General features: G+C 40.4%; 2 protein-coding genes and 4 non-coding genes across 6 annotated transcripts; 1 reads left to right on the top strand and 5 right to left on the bottom strand.

Moving 5' to 3' along the window:
• Positions 1–1,802: 1,802 nt before the first annotated feature.
• Positions 1,803–7,170, bottom strand: rpl7 (ribosomal protein L7). The gene is made up of 7 exons (XM_054622507.1): positions 7,064–7,170; positions 6,461–6,560; positions 5,273–5,439; positions 4,689–4,826; positions 3,540–3,649; positions 2,324–2,539; positions 1,803–1,851 (listed from the first exon to the last, which is right to left on the bottom strand). Exons 1-6 carry the CDS (start codon positions 7,075–7,077, stop codon positions 2,331–2,333), a joined length of 738 nt encoding a protein of 245 aa, XP_054478482.1. The 5' UTR covers positions 7,078–7,170; the 3' UTR covers positions 1,803–1,851; positions 2,324–2,330.
• On the bottom strand, positions 2,183–2,275 carry LOC129111131 (small nucleolar SNORD12/SNORD106). The gene has a single exon (XR_008532310.1). It is a non-coding gene; the product is annotated as a small nucleolar SNORD12/SNORD106 (small nucleolar RNA).
• LOC129111132 (small nucleolar SNORD12/SNORD106) lies at positions 2,907–2,998 on the bottom strand. The gene has a single exon (XR_008532311.1). It is a non-coding gene; the product is annotated as a small nucleolar SNORD12/SNORD106 (small nucleolar RNA).
• On the bottom strand, positions 4,494–4,585 carry LOC129111139 (small nucleolar SNORD12/SNORD106). The gene has a single exon (XR_008532317.1). It is a non-coding gene; the product is annotated as a small nucleolar SNORD12/SNORD106 (small nucleolar RNA).
• Positions 4,899–4,989, bottom strand: LOC129111133 (small nucleolar SNORD12/SNORD106). Its single transcript, XR_008532312.1, has one exon. It is a non-coding gene; the product is annotated as a small nucleolar SNORD12/SNORD106 (small nucleolar RNA).
• A 3,508-nt stretch (positions 7,171–10,678) lies between the features above and the next one.
• On the top strand, positions 10,679–21,519 carry rdh10a (retinol dehydrogenase 10a). Its single transcript, XM_054622506.1, has 6 exons — positions 10,679–11,196; positions 11,642–11,877; positions 17,739–17,837; positions 18,937–19,082; positions 19,674–19,805; positions 19,920–21,519. The coding sequence occupies exons 1-6, from the start codon at positions 10,911–10,913 to the stop codon at positions 20,041–20,043; spliced, it is 1,023 nt and encodes a 340-aa protein (XP_054478481.1). The 5' UTR covers positions 10,679–10,910; the 3' UTR covers positions 20,044–21,519.
• The last annotated feature ends 139 nt before the right edge of the window (positions 21,520–21,658 follow it).

Genomic DNA, 21,658 nt, shown 5'->3' with positions numbered 1-21,658 from the left:
ACCTACACATAGATTGTAGAAAGTGAAATTACATAGCAGCACACGTGGATTAAAAAAAACACCCCAGAATAATACCACCCAGTGCCATTTGTGTTTTATCCTTGTGTTACCACTAAACATATTTAAATACTGTGCCTTTAAGTGTAACCACTAATACTTCTTATACCAATACTGGTTTATGCTTTAAGATGCTTGTTTAAGAAAGGAGATGCACTTATGACTTCTGGTGACTAGTAGTTCTCTTGAATACCTATGTTGAATACACTTCCTGTAAGTCGCTTTGGATAAAAGCATCTGCTAAATGACTGTAATGTAATGTAACATATCTTTAAACTTATTAATATGCCACAGCCTCTAGAGCCTTGAGAAATATGAACCACATGGCTTTTGTTGAAATGACTAATGTAATGTACTTGACAAATAGATTTGCTGCACTGATTGTCAAGTAGAAGCCAAAAGCAGTACACACTTAAAACATGACTAAAATGTAATGCTCAGCATCAGGAAACAAGGTGGTGTTGTCTCTTACCCTCCAACTATGAAGCCGCTGACCAAGGTGTTCCAGTCCCTGGACTCTACAACAGAGATGACCGGTGCTCAGCATTAATGTGATAACACAGCAGATATGTGAGCAAGGTAGTTCTCCAATCAGAGGGTTGGTGGTTCGATACCCGGCTTCGGCAGTCGATGTGTCCTTGGGCAAGACACTTAACCCCAAGTTGCTCCTGAAGGCCATCGGTGTGGACTGGATGTTGCATGAATGTTAGTTAGAGTCTGATGGTGGCACCTTGATGGTAGCCTGTCATCAGTGTGTGAATGGGTGAATGATATGTAACATACTACTGACTGTAAGTCGCTTTGGAGAAAAGCGTCTGCTAAATGACTGTAATGTAATGTAATATGTATAGGTAGCAGGTTACTCACTGCTCAGGGGTGGTATCAGAGGTAGCTTCCCCCTCATGTGATGGTGTCTGACGGCCGGGTATCTGTCCGCATCAGGGCCGAGCTCACTGCAATGCGAGCCGCCGTCCGACGTCAGAGCCTCCGCGGCAGGAAGCGAAGCGTTGACCTGCAAAGTCATCATGTTGGAGCAGCCATGCAACATACGTTCACAAGCAAAACAACGAGCTAAAGGACAAACACACGCCGGGCTATGAGCCAGACATCCCGGAGCAGCAGTGCTGGGCTGCAGCGGACAACCGAGTCACCGCTTCACCATGGAAACACGGTCCCGTTACTCAAGTCTCATTCGTTACAGTATTTAGGTTTTGAAAACAAATTTTTTTTTTTTTTTTTATTTATAAAATGTCCAGTCTTAAATTCTTTTAATTTGCACCACACAATTTATACCATTTATATTCAAGACTGATGTTTTATTTATTTATTTATTTGTTCATATTGTCCTCCACCCATCCTTTTAGGGATCAAGAAATGGTTCGATACCCGGCTTCAGCAGTCGATGTGTCCTTGGGCAAGACACTTAACCCCAAGTTGCTCCTGAAGGCCATCGGTGTGGACTGGATGATGAATGTTAGTTAGAGTCTGATGGTGGCAGCTTGATGGTAGCCTGTCATCAGTGTGTGAATGGGTGAATGATATGTAACATACTACTGACTGTAAGTCGCTTTGGATAAAAGCATCTGCTAAATGACTGTAATGTAATGTATGATCACCACTGCTGTAGAAATATTTAAACAAAATCTTCAGAGAAAGTGGATACCCTTAATTACCAAGTCAAAAGATGATATACATGAGATGGCATATTGATGAATGAAAAAGACACAATCACAAATCAGAAGACAGTTTTTTTTCCTCCATGTTTTTATTGTACATTTTGAGTCCTTTGAAAACCTGAAAAAGACAAACAAAAACAAAAAAACCAGTGTTCAGAATTGGTTTCCAGATACAAAGCTATGTCCAATAAATAAGGTCAACAATTTATTCCATGTGCCTTCTAAAATATGGTTATAGGACCTGAAATTCCATTTAGGAAACTATATAAACACTTCTTTACAATGGTAATGTTTGGAACACACTCAAAAGGTGGACATTTTGTTTTACATAAAAGACTGCCATCACCAAGATATCTTTAGGAAGAAAAGTATAACCATATTGCTATATTGGAAGTAATCCCTTACATTACGTTTCCCGTGTCTTGGATGATTTGAAGTTTAATGGCTAAGATGTGGTTTCAGACATAATTGGCTTATTTTCAGCTGTTATTCACCATAGTCGATAAGATGGGGAAAAAAGATAATGCATCATTAACCACACCTAATTAGCCATTTATACTTCCTAGTCCTGCACTATTCCTACAACTCACCATAACTTTAGTTCATCCTCCTGATCATTCTGTTGATCTGATCCTCCCTGTTGCCAGCGTCTCCTCCCTCCACGAAGTGTGTGGTCTTCTTGTTCATACCACCGCGGGGTGACGACAGCTTGAAGGGCCACAGGAAGTTGTTGGCGGGCTTGAAGTTCTTTCCAACTGTGTAAATCTCATGGATGAGGTCCTCAACACAGATGATGCCATATTTGCCTAAGGATCAAAAAGCACTGGGCTTAACAAATTGAACTGCATAGCTTTCTGCACACTCAACTACTCAAACTTAAAAATATGAGATATCAGTGAAAACAAGTGTAAAACTTAAATATTATACACCCAGAAAGTGTATGATGGACGACTTTGGTTTTACTCATAAACATATTTAACCCAGACTGGAGGAGATTATTGTATATCCAAACATTTCAGATTTCTACCAAGTTATAATGCAAGTTCACCAGACTCATCATATATTTTAGTTTATGTCCAATAAGGTACTTTATGAACTAAACTATTTTGATGAGCAGGGTGGGACTCTGCCAACAACAACTAAAATAAGACATCCAAGTCACTGTCAGACTGGCTTGTGGTTTCAGACAAAACTGGCTTAGTTTACAGTTTTTTCTCACCATGGTCGATAAGACGGGGAAAAAAGTGTGCATCATTAACCACATGTCGCTCGACTCCTTAATCCAACAGTAACTTAAGTGATTCTGCTTTAAAACTGCATCATAGAAGCAATTTATAACACTGCCTTGATCATTTGTCTTCAGAAATAATTGGTCGGAGGTTTGATGAGGTTTACTATAGTACAAACTTCCCCTCATAGAAGCACACATATACTGCGTTATGTACAAACACATTTGTTTGTTCTAAAGCAAACTAGAATTACCACCTCTTGGTTGTATGCCTCCGCCAACCAGTTATGCAGCAGATCACATCCATGTCTGTCCAGAAAGTCCTCACTTCATAATTTCATCCTATTTGAAATTTGTGTGAAATTGTCATAATTAGCACATCTATTCTTGAATTATGGCCAAAAATGTGAGTCCAGGTGGACGTTTGTGCTAAATTTGACAACCTTCTCTAGACTTTCCTACAATATTGCGTTCAAGAGAATGGACCAAACGTGACAGACAACCCGAAAACATAATGCTTCTGGCTCCACGTCAGTCGCAAGCACATAAAATAAAAAAAAAGGCATAAGTATACATACCGAGGGCCTTTTCAACCAGAGCATTGTCGGTGAGGGCAATGCGCTGTTTCCTCATCCTGCCGTGGCCACGTTTGTAGATCAGCTCGCGCACAGACTTCAGGTTGGGATATCTGGGGGACCAACAGGTAATGGTTATGAAATGAGCGTAAATCAAATCTGAGCAATGTAGTTTGAGAAATAGGAAGATTTGCATGTAGACACTATCCTTCAGGCATTATTAGAGAATGTATAGTCCAAATGGATTTATGAATTAATTATAAAAGGTGAGAATGTGTATTATCTTGTAAAATGTAGCTTTTGGCAAAACAGTTTTAGGAAAATGTTTTCACGGTAAAACAAAATTTGATACAAGAGCGTGAATTAAGACCATTTTAGTGCTCATCTTATGATATATTAGAAACTGTATAATAATTATTATTCCCTGACATTTGAAGTCAAGACAGCCCTGAAAACAAGCATTAAATCATTACAATATTCTCCAGGTGGTTGAGATCTGACATTATAAGTCCCCACGAAACAGCTAGCAGAGTGCTATTTGAGTCTGCATATTTATGATTGTTCTGTAAAAACAGTGAGTGGTCGCGGATATTGATCAGCAGTAGCCAACTGTATGTGCATGTTAGTTTTTTTTAAAGAAAATCTCTAAAATACTAATAGAAATACATGCAACAACTTGTGTGATTGTTGGACAAGATACTGGCATAAAGGTGATGATCAGTGCAGTACATATGCAATGATAAATCAACTTAAACATCTATTTTGCATTTCCAGAGTGTCATCATTGTAGCCTGTCTAATTGTAGCTACAGTTATTGTTAAAACTGTCCATCAAGACATTCACACAACTAGTCCTGAAACATTGATACAAACCAAGAACATTAGGGCAATTAACTTCAAACTTTCTCAGAATAACAATATGTTAAAACTGCACTGTTGTAGCAATTATGTATCATGGAATGTGGTTTCAGACAAAACTGGCTTAGTTTCAGTCGGTATTCACCATAGTCGATAAGATGGGGAAAAAAGTTCAGCATCATTAACCACATTCCAGATATAAAGTATTTAAATTCACTAGTAAGTGATGATTTCAGTGCACAATGATTTGTGTCTCCATTATATGGTCAATGTCAAGCTTTAGTGACAGCCTTACCCCCAAGCAATGTAGGGCTCAGCAATCCTGAGCATGTTGATTGAAGCCTTGTTCAATCTGACGAACACACCATTGAAGATCTGGCGCAGACGGAGCAGCTGCAGAACTTTGCGGACCTTGGGGCTGACACCGTTGATACTGGAAAACAAATAGGATAATGATTAGCACTGAGCTTAGCATCAATGTTCAGCTTTCTCATCAATTCAGTTCATTGTGGTTTCAGAGTAACTGGCTTAGTTTGCAAAAATGTATCAGCATAGTCGATAAGTCGGGGAAAGAAATGTTCATCATTAACCACACAACTAACACATTTGCAGACAGTACAGTGCATTGACATGGATTGCTATAGTTACCAAATTCTGATGTTTATGAATAAAAAAATCCTTATAAACAGCAGATCTACAAACAATTCAAGACTGGATACTAGAAACAACCCCAATCAACATGGAAAATGCATTTACAATCAGCAAACTGGCATCGCATCTTTCAGGAAATATAGCAATCCATGTAAATTTTACAAAAGTCTTGATCTGCCATGCGGTACAATTCTGTGCCCAGGTAGACACTGACTGGGAAATGCTCACCCTCTGATCCTGACAACAAAAGCCAGTTTGGGCTCAGCAGGCACATAGAAGTTTCCCACTTTACGAGCAGTACGGCCAAGGCGAACCTCACGCCTGTACATCGTCCTGTACTCCTTGTGGTACTTCTCAGCCCTCTTGTAGATCAGTTTCCTGGTCACTTTGCGGGACTGAGAACACATAAGAAATAATGATTTATCATCCAGCAAGATTATTGATGAAGCTATTGTCATGTTTATGAGACAAAGCACTTATTTAAAAGAAAGGAGATGCACTTATGACTTCTGGTGACACAAGGCCAAGGGGGTACAGGCATGGTAAGCCTCTCCATTCACAATACTTAATCATAGCATCAACTACAGTCAAAGATGCTCCAATATCAGTTGAATATTTCATGGCATCCATTTTTACACTGAGTTCACACTTAATTAAAACCATTTAATTTGCATCTGTGGGCGTGGTATTTAGCAAGTAAATATAGAAGATTTATAATAAACTATGTTCATTAATTTTCCATCCTCAAAACAAACACACCAAAGAAAGCATACTTAAAACAAAAAGGGAAAATCTGTCCACTGTGTTTGTGGCGTTTCCTTTGCAACTTTCATAACCGTAGTAATTTGCCTCTGCACTATACTTTTGCTCTGGTTTATGCTTTAAGATGCTTGTTTAAGAAAGGAGATGCACTTATGACTTCTGGTGACTAGTAGTTCTCTTGAATACCTATGTTGAATACACTTCCTGTAAGTCTCTTTGGATAAAAGCATCTGCTAAATGACTGTAATGTAATGTAATGTAGTTTATATATCCTTTATAGATATAGTGCAAACAAGAGACATAGTAGAAAAAACAAACAAGTATTTTAAACAAGTAAGAAAAAAACCACAATAACTAAGAGAAAAATCTTATAAATACAGAGAGAATAATTATAGTTATGGTATTGCACCCTGAGCCTTCCGCTTAGCACTTATTGTATTCCTATTAGTTTGTTTCTATACTTTTGCTCTGGTTTATGCTTTAAGATGCTTGTTTAAGAAAGGAGATGCACTTATGACTTCTGGTGACTAGTAGTTCTCTTGAATACCTATGTTGAATACACTTCCTGTAAGTTTCTTTGGATAAAAGCGTCTGCTAAATGACTGTAATGTAATGTAAAACATCCTAATTCACAAACACATGCTGGAGACATACCTTCTTCTCAGCCAGCATCTTCTTGACGCGCATGGCCTTCATGGTGGCGAAGGCCTTTCGCCTTTTCAAAAGGCTCTCAGGGACCGCCGGTACTTTTTTACTGTGGTAGACAAGCACAACTTTAGGGACCAAATTGAAACACATTGACAACATAGAGCATCTGCATAGGACTTAGATAAAAGGATCAAACAACTCGTTGTAGCTGAGCATGCTAACGTGTCACTTACCGGCTCCCGTACACCTTGTGCTAGCTCTCTCCAATCTCTTCCACGTTTTTAGAAACATTAACAGCAGCTTCAACGACATATTGTTGCAGCTGACTCTTAACTTTGTTCTCCTATATAAATATATATATATAAAGCACTTTAGTTGCTTCTTAACTGGGTGTAGGGAGGCGGTAGCGAAAGCCATGTTGTACTACTACGGCCAGACACACGAATCCATTAAGTGACAATTACAACAATAATAACCAAAATCATTAACAAATAATATGTGAATTACGGAGGATGCACACTAAACAATCCATCCAAGATGTAAAATGAACAAAGATGGCTATTTAAACAGTGGATGGGCTAAGATTTTAATAGGAAAGAAAACACTCACTCTCCGTCCGCCATTGTGCCCACCGAGAAAGAGGAATTTTCGTCTGCGCATGTCCGGGTTAAAGGATTTAGGACCCCGATCCACAACTGGCTGTCCTTTCAGCTGCCTGACTTAAAACATTTATTTTGAAAGCCAAGAGTTACAATTTAGACGTTTTCTAAAACAATGTGAATGCAATTGAATATTTTTTTAATAGAAAATATGGCATTGAATTGCTAGAGTGCTTTGTTGTAATGCTGTAGGTCAGTAACCCCCATAAGCTTTTGTTTTATTTTGAAGTGGTATTAAAACTTCCAACAGAATGGAAAGCTTACATTAAGATAACCTTAAGTTTGTGTTGTTATTCATGAGCATATTTTCGGCACAATATGCTTTTTATTAATTTAAGACAATTGCATATACAACACACACACACACAGACACAAAAAGTATCAACACAAGGCCAAGGGCTGTACCCCTTGGCCTTGTGTTGATACTTTTTGTGTGACTTCTGCCTGACTTAAAACATTTATTTTGAAAGCCAAGAGTTACAATTTAGACGTTTTCTAAAACAATGTGAATGCTATTGAATATTTTTTTAATAGAAAATATGGCATTGAATTGCTAGAGTGCTTTGTTGTAATGCTGTAGGTCAGTAACCCCGTAACCTTGCTTTTGTTTTATTTTGAAGTGGTATTAAAACTTCAACAGAATGGAAAGCTTACATTAAGATAACCTTAAGTTTGTATTGTTATTCATGAGCATATTTTCGGCACAATATGCTTTTTATTAATTTAAGACAATTGCATATACAACACACACACACAGACACAAAAAGTATCAACACAAGGCCAAGGGGTACAGGCATGGTAAGCCTCTCCATTCACAATACTTAATCATAGCATCAACTACAGTCAAAGATGCTCCAATATCAGTTGAATATTTCATGGCATCCATTTTTACACTGAGTTCACACTTAATTAAAACCATTTAATTTGCATTTGTGGGCGTGGTATTTAGCAAGTAAATATAGAAGATTTATAATAAACTATGTTCATTAATTTTCCATCCTCAAAACAAACACACCAAAGAAAGCATACTTAAAACAAAAAGGGAAAATCTGTCCACTGTGTTTGTGGCGTTTCCTTTGCAACTTTCATAACCGTAGTAATTTGCCTCTGCACTATACTTTTGCTCTGGTTTATGCTTTAAGATGCTTGTTTAAGAAAGGAGATGCACTTATGACTTCTGGTGACTAGTAGTTCTCTTGAATACCTAAGTGTTGAAAAGTGTCTGCTACACTTGTAATGTAATCGTAATTTGTATAAAATGCATCTGTACTGTAAATGTACTGTAATGTAATGTAATGTAATGTACTGTAATGTAATGTAAATGTAATGTAATGTACATGTAATGTAATGTATTCTAATGTAATGTAATGTAATGTAATGTATTCTAATGTAATGTACTGTAATGTATTCTAATGTAATGTAATGTAATGTATTCTAATGTAATGTAATGTAATGTAATGTAATGTAATGTAATGTACTGTAATGTAATGTAATGCTATGTAATGTAATGTACATGTAATGTACATGTAATGTAATGTAATGTAAATGACTGTAATGTAATGTACATGTAATGTAATGTAATGTAATGTAATGTAATGTAATGTAATGTAATGTAAATGTAAATGACTGTAATGTAATGTACATGTAATGTAATGTACTGTAATGTAATGTAATGTAATGTACTGTAATGTAATGTAATGTACATGTAAATGACTGTAATGTACTGTAATGTAATGTACTGTAATGTAATGTAATGTAATGTACATGTAAATGTAATGTAATGTAATGTAATGTAATGTAATGTAATGTAATGTACTGTAATGTAATGTAATGTAATTTCTTAACCCAGGAGGTGATGGTGGTGCAGTACCTCGGCTGACCCGGCAGAGGGAGCCAACACATCATTTTGCAGAGCAGGATCCCAGAGCGTCTCTTCCCTTTCTGCTTCCATGATCCTGGATCTCACTGGGAAAAGATAATCTATTTTTAAGGTTTTAAAACTCAGGCAGTTTGATGCAAAGAAAGGCAATACAATTAAAAAATGTTTTGTCGACTGACTTTAAAGGCCATATCAGTCATAAGGCCAAATGTATCTGTTAAAGATGCACATTTATTATATACAAGTACAGTTTTGCCACAATTTACTTTCCATGTTTGGATTCTTTATTAATGCTTAGCGTACTTTTCTTTGCAAAATGTTATGAATACAACATCACATCAGCATTTGAGCTTATATATGTATATAGTTTGGAGAGCTAAAGTACAGTAAGTAACCCACAATAAAAGCCTCCCCAGGAACAATGTATTGCTCTGTAAGGGACCCTACGGTTGAATAGGCCTACTTTGCTTTTTAATACTAGACTACATGTTGCTGCTGATACTTAGGCACCTTTTCTTACTTTCACTGAATGCAGTATTTACATTTTGATATTACATTAGGGTCTGAAAATCCTTCCTCCAGTGCTTTGGCCCCTCAGACACGCCCATTAAAGCGTTGCAAATGCAGTGAAAACCATTTTCACATTGGGATATTGTTGTTTTTTCTCTAATAATCATAATTATAATCAATATTCGGAATAAAAACAATATATTAAATGTATTTGAACCTTAAACAATGAGGATTCCCGTTTCCTGAGCCTAGCTTAGGCTGCCTAATCGTTCCACTTTCACTTTACACAATGAGCAATGAGCAATGGATTATTGCCAGTAAATTGCTGTGATGTCTGACTCTACTACCGTGTGATTTAAATATAATATTGCGTAAAAAAATGCAAACAAGTCGGGGACTTCTTTGAGGAACAACGTTGGTTTTGCTTTCTGAATGTATGGGTGGACATTGACCTGGACTAATCTGCATTTTCATGGTGGAAAAACAGCTCTAAATACATTGACTGTTCCTGGAAATCCTATTTCTAATCATAAAGTAAGATTATTTTTAATCAAAAGAACAGTTCTCATGAAATAAATCAAGAACAGCAAAATAGTTAATCTTGCTTGTTGTGCAACTGTTGGCTAAAGCAATGAGCTCTGCACTATACTTTTGCTCTGGTTTATGCTTTAAGATGCTTGTTTAAGAAAGGAGATGCACTTATGACTTCTGGTGACTAGTAGTTCTCTTGAATACCTATGTGGAATACACTTATTGTAAGTCACTTTGGATAAAAGCGTCTGCTAAATGACTGTAATGTAATGTAATGTAATGTAATGTGATGTAATGTAAATGTAATGTAATGTACATGTAAATGTAATGTGTCTGCTAAATGACTGTAATGTAATGTAATGTAATGTAATGTAATGTAATGTAAATGTAATGTAATGTACATGTAAATGTAATGTGTCTGCTAAATGACTGTAATGTAATGTAATGTAATGCTATTTAATTCAAAAATGTATTTATTTATTTAATATAGGCCTAATAAAAGACACAGTGCTATGAAAGCTTCTCTAATCTTCTATTACTTTGTGAGTAATAAATCGCAACAGATTTGGTGTGTTAGGTAAAAAGACATTTTCAGGTTACATCACCTCTCAGTGTAATGTATGGACCTTCATTCTGACAGGCGCTCAAGTCCCAGTCCTATTGGATCCAGCATGGATGGGAGGATGAATAAATAGCGAGATGCTGGAGAGGATGAGATGAGTGGAGGAGCAGCAGAGGAAGTGGGAGGCACAGATCCTGGTAGCTGCTAATAACTCACACAATCTGAATTCTCTTTTCACTCTCAAGTTTCTCCGTCCTTCTGTGTCCAAGTTTGATACATATCTGCTGCTTTCCAAAGGAGACACATATCCTCAAGATGATGATAATCATTGCGGAGTTCTTCGTGGTCATTCTGAAGGTGCTCTGGGCTTTTGTAACAGCCGGAGCTAAGTGGGTTGTACGGCCGAAGGAGAAGAGTGTGGCCGGACAGGTGTGCGTGATCACCGGGGCTGGAAGCGGCCTCGGCCGGCTCTTCGCCAAGGAGTTCGCCCGGAGACGAGCGATACTGGTGTTATGGGACATAAACAGCCAAAGCAATGAGGAAACGGCCGAGATGGTCCGGCAGATATACCATGAACTGGACACTCCCATAACCAAAGACGGTGAGTCTGCTTTCTTTTTCTCTGTCATTGGGATGTCACCAGGTTTTTACTCTGTCCTTTTCTGTTTTGCTGTTTTGCTGGTTTGCTTACTAGGCAGTGGCACATTCTATTTCAAGGAGAGTAGTTGCAGTAGTGTCGTGGGCAGAGTTACAGTGAATAAATACACTGACAGGTTTCACATGGCAAGATGTGCTGATCTTTGCACACAATCTCAGTTTATTACTTCAAAATTGGCCTTCTGCTCAGGTGGCCTCATTTATTTTCCAAAAGTGTGCAAAAAAAACAACCTTAACATGCATCATAATCCCAGGATGATTCATTCAATTTAACATTTTAAGTCCATCTCATTTTACTTAATAATTCAGATGTATCAGTTACAAACAAACTGGCCTGCTGAGAAAACTTTGTCATTGATCACTTTTTTTTTGTCTCTTTTCCCCTGCAGGACCTGTTGGAGGCGTTGAGGAGGTTCCTCCTTTCCAGCCGCAGGTCTACACCTATGTGTGTGATGTAGGAAAGAGGGAGAGTGTGTATTCCACAGCTGAGAAGGTGCGTCAAGAGGTGGGAGATGTGGACATGTTGATCAACAATGCTGGCGTCGTCTCCGGCCATCACCTTCTGGAGTGCCCTGATGAGCTGATCGAGCGAACCATGGTGGTCAACTGCCATGCACACTTTTGGGTAAGTTGATGCACAGGCAATTAAGGATGTCATCTTAGCTGAGAAGAGTAAACTCTGACATTAGGATCACAGTATGATGGTTTGATATATCTGCCTCAAATTCCGTGCTCACAGTTTCGAAAGTGTTGACTGTGATGCCAGTTCCACAGGAATGTTTCCAGTCTGACTTGCATCACTATTCATAATCTTATTGTTCTGTGTGCCAAACTCAGGATTCAAAGGTGTGTGTCAGTGTTTCTCCAGTATTGAGAAAGTATGTCCATAAATGGTTGCCTTGCATGTTCAAATTTCAGCTCCGCTTTGTTTCAATCTGCCAGAGGAAAGTCATGGGTTTGTCTTTATAAGTCTTGCCTTTGCTGCTCCTTTGGCAGCCCCTAGTCAGTGATGATCCCCGTGGTATGTCAGCCCTTTCTTCTCCTCTCCTTTGCCGCACAGATCAGACTTGCGAGATATACGCGGGTAGGATCTGTGTCGGATCACCTAATCACATTTTGTTGGCTGGCAGTGATTTATTTTATTGTTTTTTTGTGTAGGACATTTTCCTCTAAACTCTGTTACTTGGGTCTTTTTTTGTGTGTAAATATTTATCTGAAAGACTACGTGCACTTGATGGAGGGAACATGTTTCACTTTCGATAAGCATTAGCTGCAGTGTTAAACAGGCCAGGTGCTATCATTTTCTTTTCGTGTTTTGGAGGTGTGGAAAGACGATGTGTCTGGCAATTAGAAATCCATTAATGGCAACCTTAACGACGGGAATGAGAGTTTAGTGTTTCGCATTTAAGCCCCAATCCAAAAATAATGACCATCTCTGTGGGACAATTGTAGTGATTGTGCTTAAGGTTTGAGAATGTGTCCTTTGCCTGGTGGCATAGCCCTAAGCTGGAAATGTCATCTTTGATTGTATTTGTCATGATATATTTAGCAATGTGGTGAAGCGGATGGTGTTCATTTTGAGACTTTGGCCACAGGCTCTTCTTTTCACGGAGGATTGCATTCTCAATGATGCCATGAAACAACAGTGATTGGAAGCTCCCTAATTGAGCATGAAAATCTCTTGTGTTGTCAGTCAGACAGGTTGTGTATTTCCTCCTTAATGGATGCTCCATTCAACTATTCATGTGCCGCTCTGCTGGTTATCACCACATTCTTTTATATCCAGGATTTGGAGTCAGGATCCAGTGGTTGGGTGGCAGATTTGAGATTTTTAATAGGGTTTTGTGTTTGTGTTCTACCATCTGTGTTTGTGTTCTCCCATATTCTGTGGAGAGCGTGGTTTCTTTAGGGGTGGGGGGTGGCGGATGAAAGAAGGACTTAATGAATGGCGACAGCCAGAATAGAGGATGTGGTTCATTAAAGACACAAGCTAGATGAATAGAGCTTAGACTAACAGGGACCTGTCCACTTTCCTCTCTTACACAAACACGGTACAGTTACTCAATGCATTCAGGTGGTACATTACACAAACATCTGATTAGATTTTTCTCCTTTTTTAAACAACAGGCTTTTAAAATGGCTTAATTGTGGTTTATGACTCAACCAATACCCTCAGTTAAGGACATAGTCATACACATTTTTAAGTACATTTTAAAACTTGTTTATTTAGGTCCATGCTTTCAATGCATTTTATAGAACAGAAACACTAAAAGGATGTTACAAAAAGGAAAGTTTGAAATTAAATTAAAGGGTCACTCGGCTTCCTCCACCTTGTCATTTCCTTTTTTAAATTTATGTATTTATAAAAAAATTTTTTTAAAGCTTCAGCAGTGAACATAAACTATCTGGGGTGTTCATCATATTCAGATTGTTAAGAGTCACTTTTTGGCAAAACATCATAATGAGTTTGGCAACTTAGGGAGACATAAGAGAAGCTATGTCAACCTCCAAAACTTCTCAGCCTCCCTACATTTGATCCCGGCCAGTTATTGAAATCTCCCACCCTGTTTTCATGACGGCAGGTTCAAAATCTAAAATACACCAGAGTGGAAAATAATCAAAAGGAAGGCGGGAGTTCAGATGAAGAAAGAGAGAAGATGTGTATTTGTGTAAGTTCGCATTTGTTGGACAGTGTAGTGGGAACGAGGCAGGGATGGAGGCGAGAGCAGGAAAAGGCTTGTGCGTGTGTGTGTGTGTGTGTGTGTGTGTGTGTGTGTGTGTGTGTGCGTGTGTGTGTGTGTGTGTGTGTGTGTGTGTGTGCGCTCAGACCAGCAGTCCCAGACCCCACACTTCTTCTGTCCTCCTTCCTCAGGCCCCTCTGACTCCTCCCAACCTGATTTTGGAGGCAGTGGGTGCAGCTGCATGGCAGTCACAACGGAGGCCGGCTCTGATCATCCGGCACTGCCACACACACACACACACACACACACACACACACACACACACACACACACACACACAGACACACACACACACAGACACAGAGACAGACACACAGCTATGATTCAGTCCCTCCTTCCTTTAAAGTTATTATGAGGGGTCATAACATTTCATTCGTTTGCTGCTTTGATTGGACCAGCTGGCAATTTGTGATGTTTGCGCTCCAGTTTTTTGTCATGACAGGATGGGGAATTTGCGTTCATCTCAATATGTGTCACCAAAGTTGTTGTTTGAGGATTAGTGTGTCTAGTGAAACGACATGAAAGGAAATCATCTGCGTTTTGAGCTGGTTATCCAACAGGTGGTTTATGAACAATAAGCAGCAGTTCCCCTCACGTGGAAATCCCACCGCTCTTGTGCAACTACATGAAAGCGCAGAGCGCTCAACAGTGACATGGCGGGAAAAGAGCAGAGCAGAGGAAAGAAAAGAGGAAGGAAGGCAATGCCTTCCCATCCACAGGCGAGGCGAGAGGGTAATGGTAAGCTGCTGCTGACCCACTTTATCTGACAATTGGTTTCTTGTCTGTGGATCAGCTTGACAAGATGCCAGGCGACAGGAGCCAAGTTCTGCAGGCTGCATTCCTGCTGTAGTCAGAGAAAGGATGCAGCCAGGCAGAAGGGTCCTACTTGACTGGTTTTATATGGGCCCCCTCCTCAGGCCTGGTGCACCTGTACCCCTCATTGGAGCGAGCCATGGCTACTCCCATGTTGGGTCTTTCCCTGCGCATGTACCTGTTCACATCTCAAGGGAATGGATTAGGGGGGTAAGAAGAAAGAAAAGTCAACAAGTCCATTTGGCCATGAAAACCTTTTTAAAAAGTTGGCATTGAGGATCAATATTTTATCTTGTGATCTATGACTAATAGTCTTATCACCCTGAACTTCTAATACTGCTTTCTTATATAGCGTTTAAAGCGACAGAGCTATTATTTATAGAACACCTAGAAACGGTGAACTAGTGTTGGTACTGCATTGACATCCCTTCCTCCCTGGCCTATCGCTCTAGTTGCTTTCCAGGTAAAAGTGGATTCCCGATGTACAGCCAACAGGGGGTTTGATGTATGGTCAACTGTAGCAGAGGCTTATTGGCCAGCATGGCCACCACAACTCAACCAATCTGCATCCATCATCCCTGATGACCTGTAAACCCAACCCACTCAAATTCCAATATCTGTTGTAGGATCAGACAAATCTTGAGCTCAGGCGTTTTTTCTCCCTCTCCTTAATTCTCTCATCCAGGGAGAAGTCAGCCCAATTAAATGGCCATCTGGTCCTACGCAAAGGCCAATATTTTGTTCATATTCCTGTTGGTCAGGCGCTAGCACTAATGCAGCCCGACACCCCAGCTGCAAGAAGCTTTGTTTGGCTTAAATGCTCCTGGGGGCACGCACCAATTAGGGGGTGCAGCGGGCAAGGCACCCCCACATAGGCCAAGGAGGCCCGACTGTGTCAGCGGGTAATTTAGCGGAACAAGGGAGCGTTGAGACCCAATTACGGCGGCTCTGATGTAAGACACGAGCCCCTGGTTGCCTTCACACATTCTGTGTCTGAGAGGTCAGCGAGGGTCATACCCACATGCCAGAGCTGCCATGAGAAGCAGGACATCACAGGAGGGTGGGAGAGCGATGGGACGTTTGTTCACGTTTAGCCCTGTCCTCCAGCTGAGGGAATCAGCCTTTTCCTCCATCAGCTCCAGTTGTTTTCAGACCACTCAGCAAAATTGTCCAGTTGCATCTGCGTTTTGGCTTTAGTTGTAGAGTATTGTGCCAGATCAAGTCATTCCCTGCTCTCTGAAAGTTGCTGTGGGAGTGGGAAACTTTGGCATAAGTCAGGTATGGGCATATCTTAAGTAATGCTTCATTTGCACGCAACCATCTCCCTCATCCACTGCCATTCTGGCTTGCAGAAGCCTTTCTCAGCTTTTGCCCAGGCCTCGTGTTCTCTCGCTCCCTCTCTTTGGGCCCCGTCATTTGATGAGTTGAATATTTGCCGCAACTTGAAGATTTATGTCCTAGAAAGGCGCAGATGTTTGGAGCGGAGTCAGATCAGTTATACTGTAGCTTGCTGTAGAATAAAACTCCTAAATACGGTAAAGTCATCTTCCTTACGGCGGGCTTTCTCTGCGTAGATCTGACTTATTCCTTCCGGTTTTATTTATTGCACACAACAGGGACAAAGATGCCCAAATGTCAGAGATCACACTAGAAGTCAGTAGGTCTGATGCAGTTAATCTCTGTTAGCAATTTTAATGAGGCTTTTCCTCCCCTGCCAGTGGTTTCATGGCTGTACTACCTGGTACCATGCACTCTCTGGCTCTGTGCTCCCCTCCAGCAAATGTTTACAAAGGAGGCTGAATCGTTTCTGGCCAGGCCTGTATACTGTACTGTACTGTATTATTGGAAACTAGAAATTAAACGGTCAAAAGTAATAACAAATGCTCACCCTCAATTTTCCAGAACCCGAAGTGAGTCTTAAAAGTTCTTACAAAAACCCAGTTACCACATTTTAGATTTCACCAGCATGTTATTGTGATATAAAGGTGTCTATTTATTTTATTCGCCTCACTGACATTTAAAAGGGGGTTGTAGTCTGCTTGCATTGTTCTTCACTATGGCAGCGCACGTCTCACTTGCATAGATCTAGCAGCGCTTCCAACAAAAGGCCTGCTGGTTGTTTGTAGACCTCCTAGTGGGAGAGTGATTGGTCAGTTCCTGTCATGGCCGTCACATGTCACACCTGCTGATTGGCTCATGCTGAGTCTAAAGTCAGCAGACGGGCAGAATGAGGAATGGATCCATAGGTTAATCAACCGCTAACTCTCCCTGAATCTCCTCCGCTGGGTCTCTCTTCTCACCACCTCACTAACTCTCAATGGACTGGCCGGTGAAAGTACTCCGGCTCTCACGTGGCACTCCGGTGAAACTCTTTCATCTCTGTGCTCATCTCTCTGCCAATTGTTCCGCTGACTGCTGCTCGGGCAGGGCGCAAGGCTGCGTGGGTAGCGGAGAGGCTGAATTGTATTGTTGTTGAGTGAACGGAGGCCTATGATTGGTGTTGTCACCAAGTCTTTAGAGCCGGGCCCGACGACGGGCACCAGATCTGTGTGGGAAAAGAACAGATTGTAACGCAGCGCGCACACCACCTGAGAAGGGAAAACCCTGATCCCTCTCTTCCCTCAACATCAAATTCACACCTACCACAAAGGGGGGAAAAAAAAAAAACCTTTCAACTGAAACTCTTATTCTCACACTTTAAAATGCTTCACCTCCCTTGCTCAGTCAGATTTATTTTTTATTTTTTTATGCATGTTATGAAATCTCATTCAGACGCCTCTCTCTGCATCACCATGGAGAAGAGGGGGAAACAGATGGAGAGGGGGGAAAAGAAGGAGACAGAGAGGATCAAAGGGCTTTGGCACAGACAAACTGCACAAGTGAACTAACCTTCCTCTTTTTTTTTCTCTTTGCTCTTCTGTCCTTCCCCCAGACCACCAAGGCGTTTCTCCCCAAGATGCTGGAGCTGAATCATGGTCACATTGTGACGGTTGCCAGCTCCCTGGGTTTATTCAGCACAGCTGGAGTGGAGGTTAGTATCATACACAACAACACATACACATCCCATCGTTCCCACCATCCGAAACCAGTGCTTTTCTCCAAAGCCCTCAGCGTGCCAGCTAGCACACTGCGCCGGGGGAGGTTAGGCCCCCTTTCTCTAGTTGTCCCTCCACCCGTTAAATTAAGGGACACAGATGAGCATTGGGGAGCCTCTTATAGATTTCTCTATCTGCAGCAGTGGGGGTGTGGGGCCCCTATTGGGCTCTGGCCCCGGGGCCAGAATGAGCTGACAGCTCCCCAAGGGACAGAGACATCTTCATCACTGCTTTGTGAACAACTTTGTGCTCACTTAGTATTCAGCTCACAGCAGCTTTCAATGGATAAGGTTTTTTGGTTTTTCCTTCCTATAGTTTTTTTTTTTTTTTTTTTTTCCCCCAGTACAGATTCTTTTTGTTACTGTAATGCCTATTAAAATATTAAGTGGCGTCATTTATCTCTATAACCACAGATGGAGTAAATTGGTAGCCCTCCTAGAAGTTTTTTTTATTTCGGTATTTCTGCTAACAGGCTGGGAATGGTGTCATTTTCAAATGGTCTTAAGGGACTACTACTCCATTTGCCTTTGTTTTTATAGCTGCACTTTTCTTATTGTTGTACAAGCATTCATCCATAATTATTAAGTCGCCCTTCAAAGGGACTAGGGTTTAGTCAGTTTTTGTTCAGCTATTATGCTTCCTGGAAATGCCTCTACTGTGATTTTAGACATGCACATTAATTTCAGGAAACTAACTTCTCGTCTGTCATGTGGGCACAGTCAGATCTCTTTATCCTCCCCATGTTTATCGACATGCATCTGTGTTTGCCCAAGCCTTTAAAAAAAGATTATTTCCATGGCGAACCACATCAAAACCTCCCGCCAAGCCGAGCAGTCTCCTGATGCACAGGAGAAGAATGCTAATGAAACCGTAGAACAGCGGCGAGGCTCACTCAGGTTTTTGTGGCTGTATCATTAACAGCAAGGAGAGCCCTCTGTGCCCGTGGGGCATGTTTGATAATGTTCTCTGTGGTCTCTGGGTGCGGGCAAGGGCAGAGTTGCACAGGGCTAACCTGTTCTCTCTTTATTCCCACAGGACTACTGCGCCAGTAAGTTCGGTGCCATTGGGTTCCACGAGTCACTGAGCCATGAGCTGAAGGCCTCAGAGAAGGATGGCATCAACATGACTCTGGTGTGCCCTTACCTGGTCGACACAGGAATGTTCAAAGGCTGCAGGATAAGGTTAGCTCCCGCACACACCGGCCGGCGTAATTGTGTTTGTGTGTGCAGTTTTTGTTGAAAAGCTTTCTTGCACCTGGGACGAGCTTGTCATCTATAATTTTCACTCTATAAAATTGCCTCGCAAACACCTTTTTGAAGTTCAAAGCAGCAGCAACTGACGGTTTGTGTTGTGTGACAGAGATATTATAAAGTCACTCGTAGACCATAGGTTGGCACTCCGTTAATGCAAAGACTTTCCCAGGGGAAAAGCTCACCAACAGGTGCACCTGGGCTAACTCCCCTTCTTCTGCTCTAATAGTCCTCACTTTGTTTGATGTCTGCAGTCAGCAGGTGGCATGTTCTTTGGCTTTGCTGTGCCTCCGCTTTGGAGCAATCACTATTACTGTGTGCAACCACACAACCTTATTAACCAGTATCACTTTATTCTTGGATCGACTAAAAAAGAAAGTGAACTCTGGTTTCTGAATGATTTCAATCAAATATAATCAGCTTTCCTAACAACAAATTTAGAATTTTACCAAATTAGTTTTAAGTTCCCTGACTTTTTAATTTGTGAATAATCATTCTTTTTTTTTTTTTTTTTTCATTAAGGAAGGAGATTGAGCCTTTCCTGCCTCCCCTGAAGCCAGAGTTCTGTGTGAAACAGGCTATGAGGGCCATCCTCACTGACCAGCCCATGATCTGTACACCTCGCATTGTCTATATGGTCAACTTCATGAAAAGGTGAGCAGCCTCCTAAACTATAATATCTTCCTATACATCCCCCCCTCCTTACTCTGTCGGCTTTCTCTAAACTGTACAGGAGTATCTAATCCTATCTCTGTCCTGTCTCCTCAGCATCCTGCCCTTCGAGGCCATTGTGTGCATGTACCGGTTCCTTGGCGCCGACAAGTGCATGTACCCCTTCCTAGCTCAGAGAAAGGAGGCCATGAACAACAATGAGGCAAAGAATGGGATCTAGGGGGTGCTGTTTGTAACACGAACAGAGGCACATAAACCTGCAAGCATGAGGAAACAACCACTGAGGATGAAAATGGGGAAGAAGGAAGGAAAGAAGAAAAGACTGAATCTAGACTGGTGCACTTGCATTGAGCAAATGCAAAGGTTTACCATATTGTTCCTCTGGAACAAAGAAAGCTGTGTACTACACAAAGGATTTATTTGACTTTGTTTTGTCTTTTTTTAAGTTTGTTTAAAGAAACCAACATCTATATACTGTGTCACTAGTTTTTTGAAATCAAACAGAAAAGCTATCCTATAATTAACTATTTACGTAATGTAGTCACCAGCCTTATCTAGTGTCATTGTGGAAATATACAGTATGTTACTGTACAAACAGTAAAAAAATGTTTTTCACTTTTATTTAATTTTTTGTAGACATGCACTGTAATTTCAGATTTTTCTCTACACTGCCAGCATTCTCTGTGTAGGAAGGTTCAACGCAGCATTTTAAACCATCCAACGTCTCACCAAGCAGAGGCTCCTTTTCAGCAGTCATGAAATCGGTTTGCAGCTTAACAAGGCTCCGATTATAGCTTGTGCCATTTAAAATGAAGCAAGAGAAATGTCACTATTAAAGTTTACCATATTACGTTGTTGTTAAATACATGTAGCATACACGGTATGTTGATAATGAAGTGTACGCATTCAGAACGGGACATTCAAAGGCCAGATTGTAGCTGATTTAAATCTTTACAGGAGTTTCCAGTGAGATGGGACTCAACAATGTCCCATCATTAACAATTGTCCTGTTATTTCAGGTCTGTATTGACCAACCTCTCAAATGAAAAAGCAGACGAGGGAGTCGCTGTTCTGGGTTGAACGAGCATGTGTGACACATTCAGAATGTACTGCTTTGTGAGAAACCGAGAGGAAATAAATTTCTATTTCTCTCATTTGTCTTTATTTTCAAGATCTGTGGTGTTTATATTGTAAATTTATCTGTTACCAATATTATTTGTTTAAAAAAAACAACATTACTCTAGGCAAACCGCTGTCCCAATACTGATGTGTGGTTGAGGGAAATGTATTAAAAGACACTAGCTTTCCATTATTCTTTCCAAAGTAAAACTTTAACTCTCCTATCCATTATCCACCTTGTCCAGTTAAAGTGAAATGTAAATGTTTAAATGTTGTGAATACCCCAGTATCCCAAATGACTGTCTCCACCATATTTGATGTATGAATATTTTATATAAACTTTGGGACGACAAGAGTTTTTGAATTTCAACTACATTCCAATAGGCTTAATTTCTTCAGTCACAGTGATGAGCCTAAATTCTCTACCTCTTAATTTTTGCCATTTTTTTTTTTTTTTTTCACAGTATGACATAAGCCTTTTTTTTTGTAATTTTCTGAAGACTGCTCCATAGCAGAGCAAATGTGGTTCCAATGTTTAGTGTCTCTACCTAACTTAAATTAATAAAAGTGATTTAGATTATTAAATGGTGTGTCGTTATTACCAGCTATTTGGCATGTGAAACCTCAACCTGGTATTGGAAGGAAAAGATTGATGGGGTAAGGGAATACTCTACTCCTTACCTTCAGTGATTTTTACACTCACACCTTTCCGTAAA

Source organism: Anoplopoma fimbria, chromosome 21, assembly GCF_027596085.1.
Source record: "Anoplopoma fimbria isolate UVic2021 breed Golden Eagle Sablefish chromosome 21, Afim_UVic_2022, whole genome shotgun sequence".
NCBI classification, from domain to species: Eukaryota; Metazoa; Chordata; class Actinopteri; order Perciformes; family Anoplopomatidae; genus Anoplopoma; species Anoplopoma fimbria.
Note: the sequence above shows the minus strand (reverse complement) of the source record. Positions and strands in the feature narration are given on the sequence as shown.

What these genes read in the sequence shown, in the direction of transcription:
- rpl7 (XM_054622507.1), bottom strand. An exon ending in TTTGTTGTCAGGATCAGAGG is followed by an intron (nt 4,827 to 5,272) that starts GTGAGCATTTCC and finishes TTTGTTTTCCAG; the next exon opens with TATCAACGGTGTCAGCCCCA. An exon ending in GAGCCCTACATTGCTTGGGG is followed by an intron (nt 3,650 to 4,688) that starts GTAAGGCTGTCA and finishes TTGGTCCCCCAG; the next exon opens with ATATCCCAACCTGAAGTCTG.
- rdh10a (XM_054622506.1), top strand. Translation starts at nt 10,911, where the DNA reads ATGATGATAATCATTGCGGAGTTCTTCGTGGTCATTCTGAAGGTGCTC. An exon ending in ACTGCCATGCACACTTTTGG is followed by an intron (nt 11,878 to 17,738) that starts GTAAGTTGATGC and finishes TCCTTCCCCCAG; the next exon opens with ACCACCAAGGCGTTTCTCCC. An exon ending in ATGGTCAACTTCATGAAAAG is followed by an intron (nt 19,806 to 19,919) that starts GTGAGCAGCCTC and finishes CTGTCTCCTCAG; the next exon opens with CATCCTGCCCTTCGAGGCCA.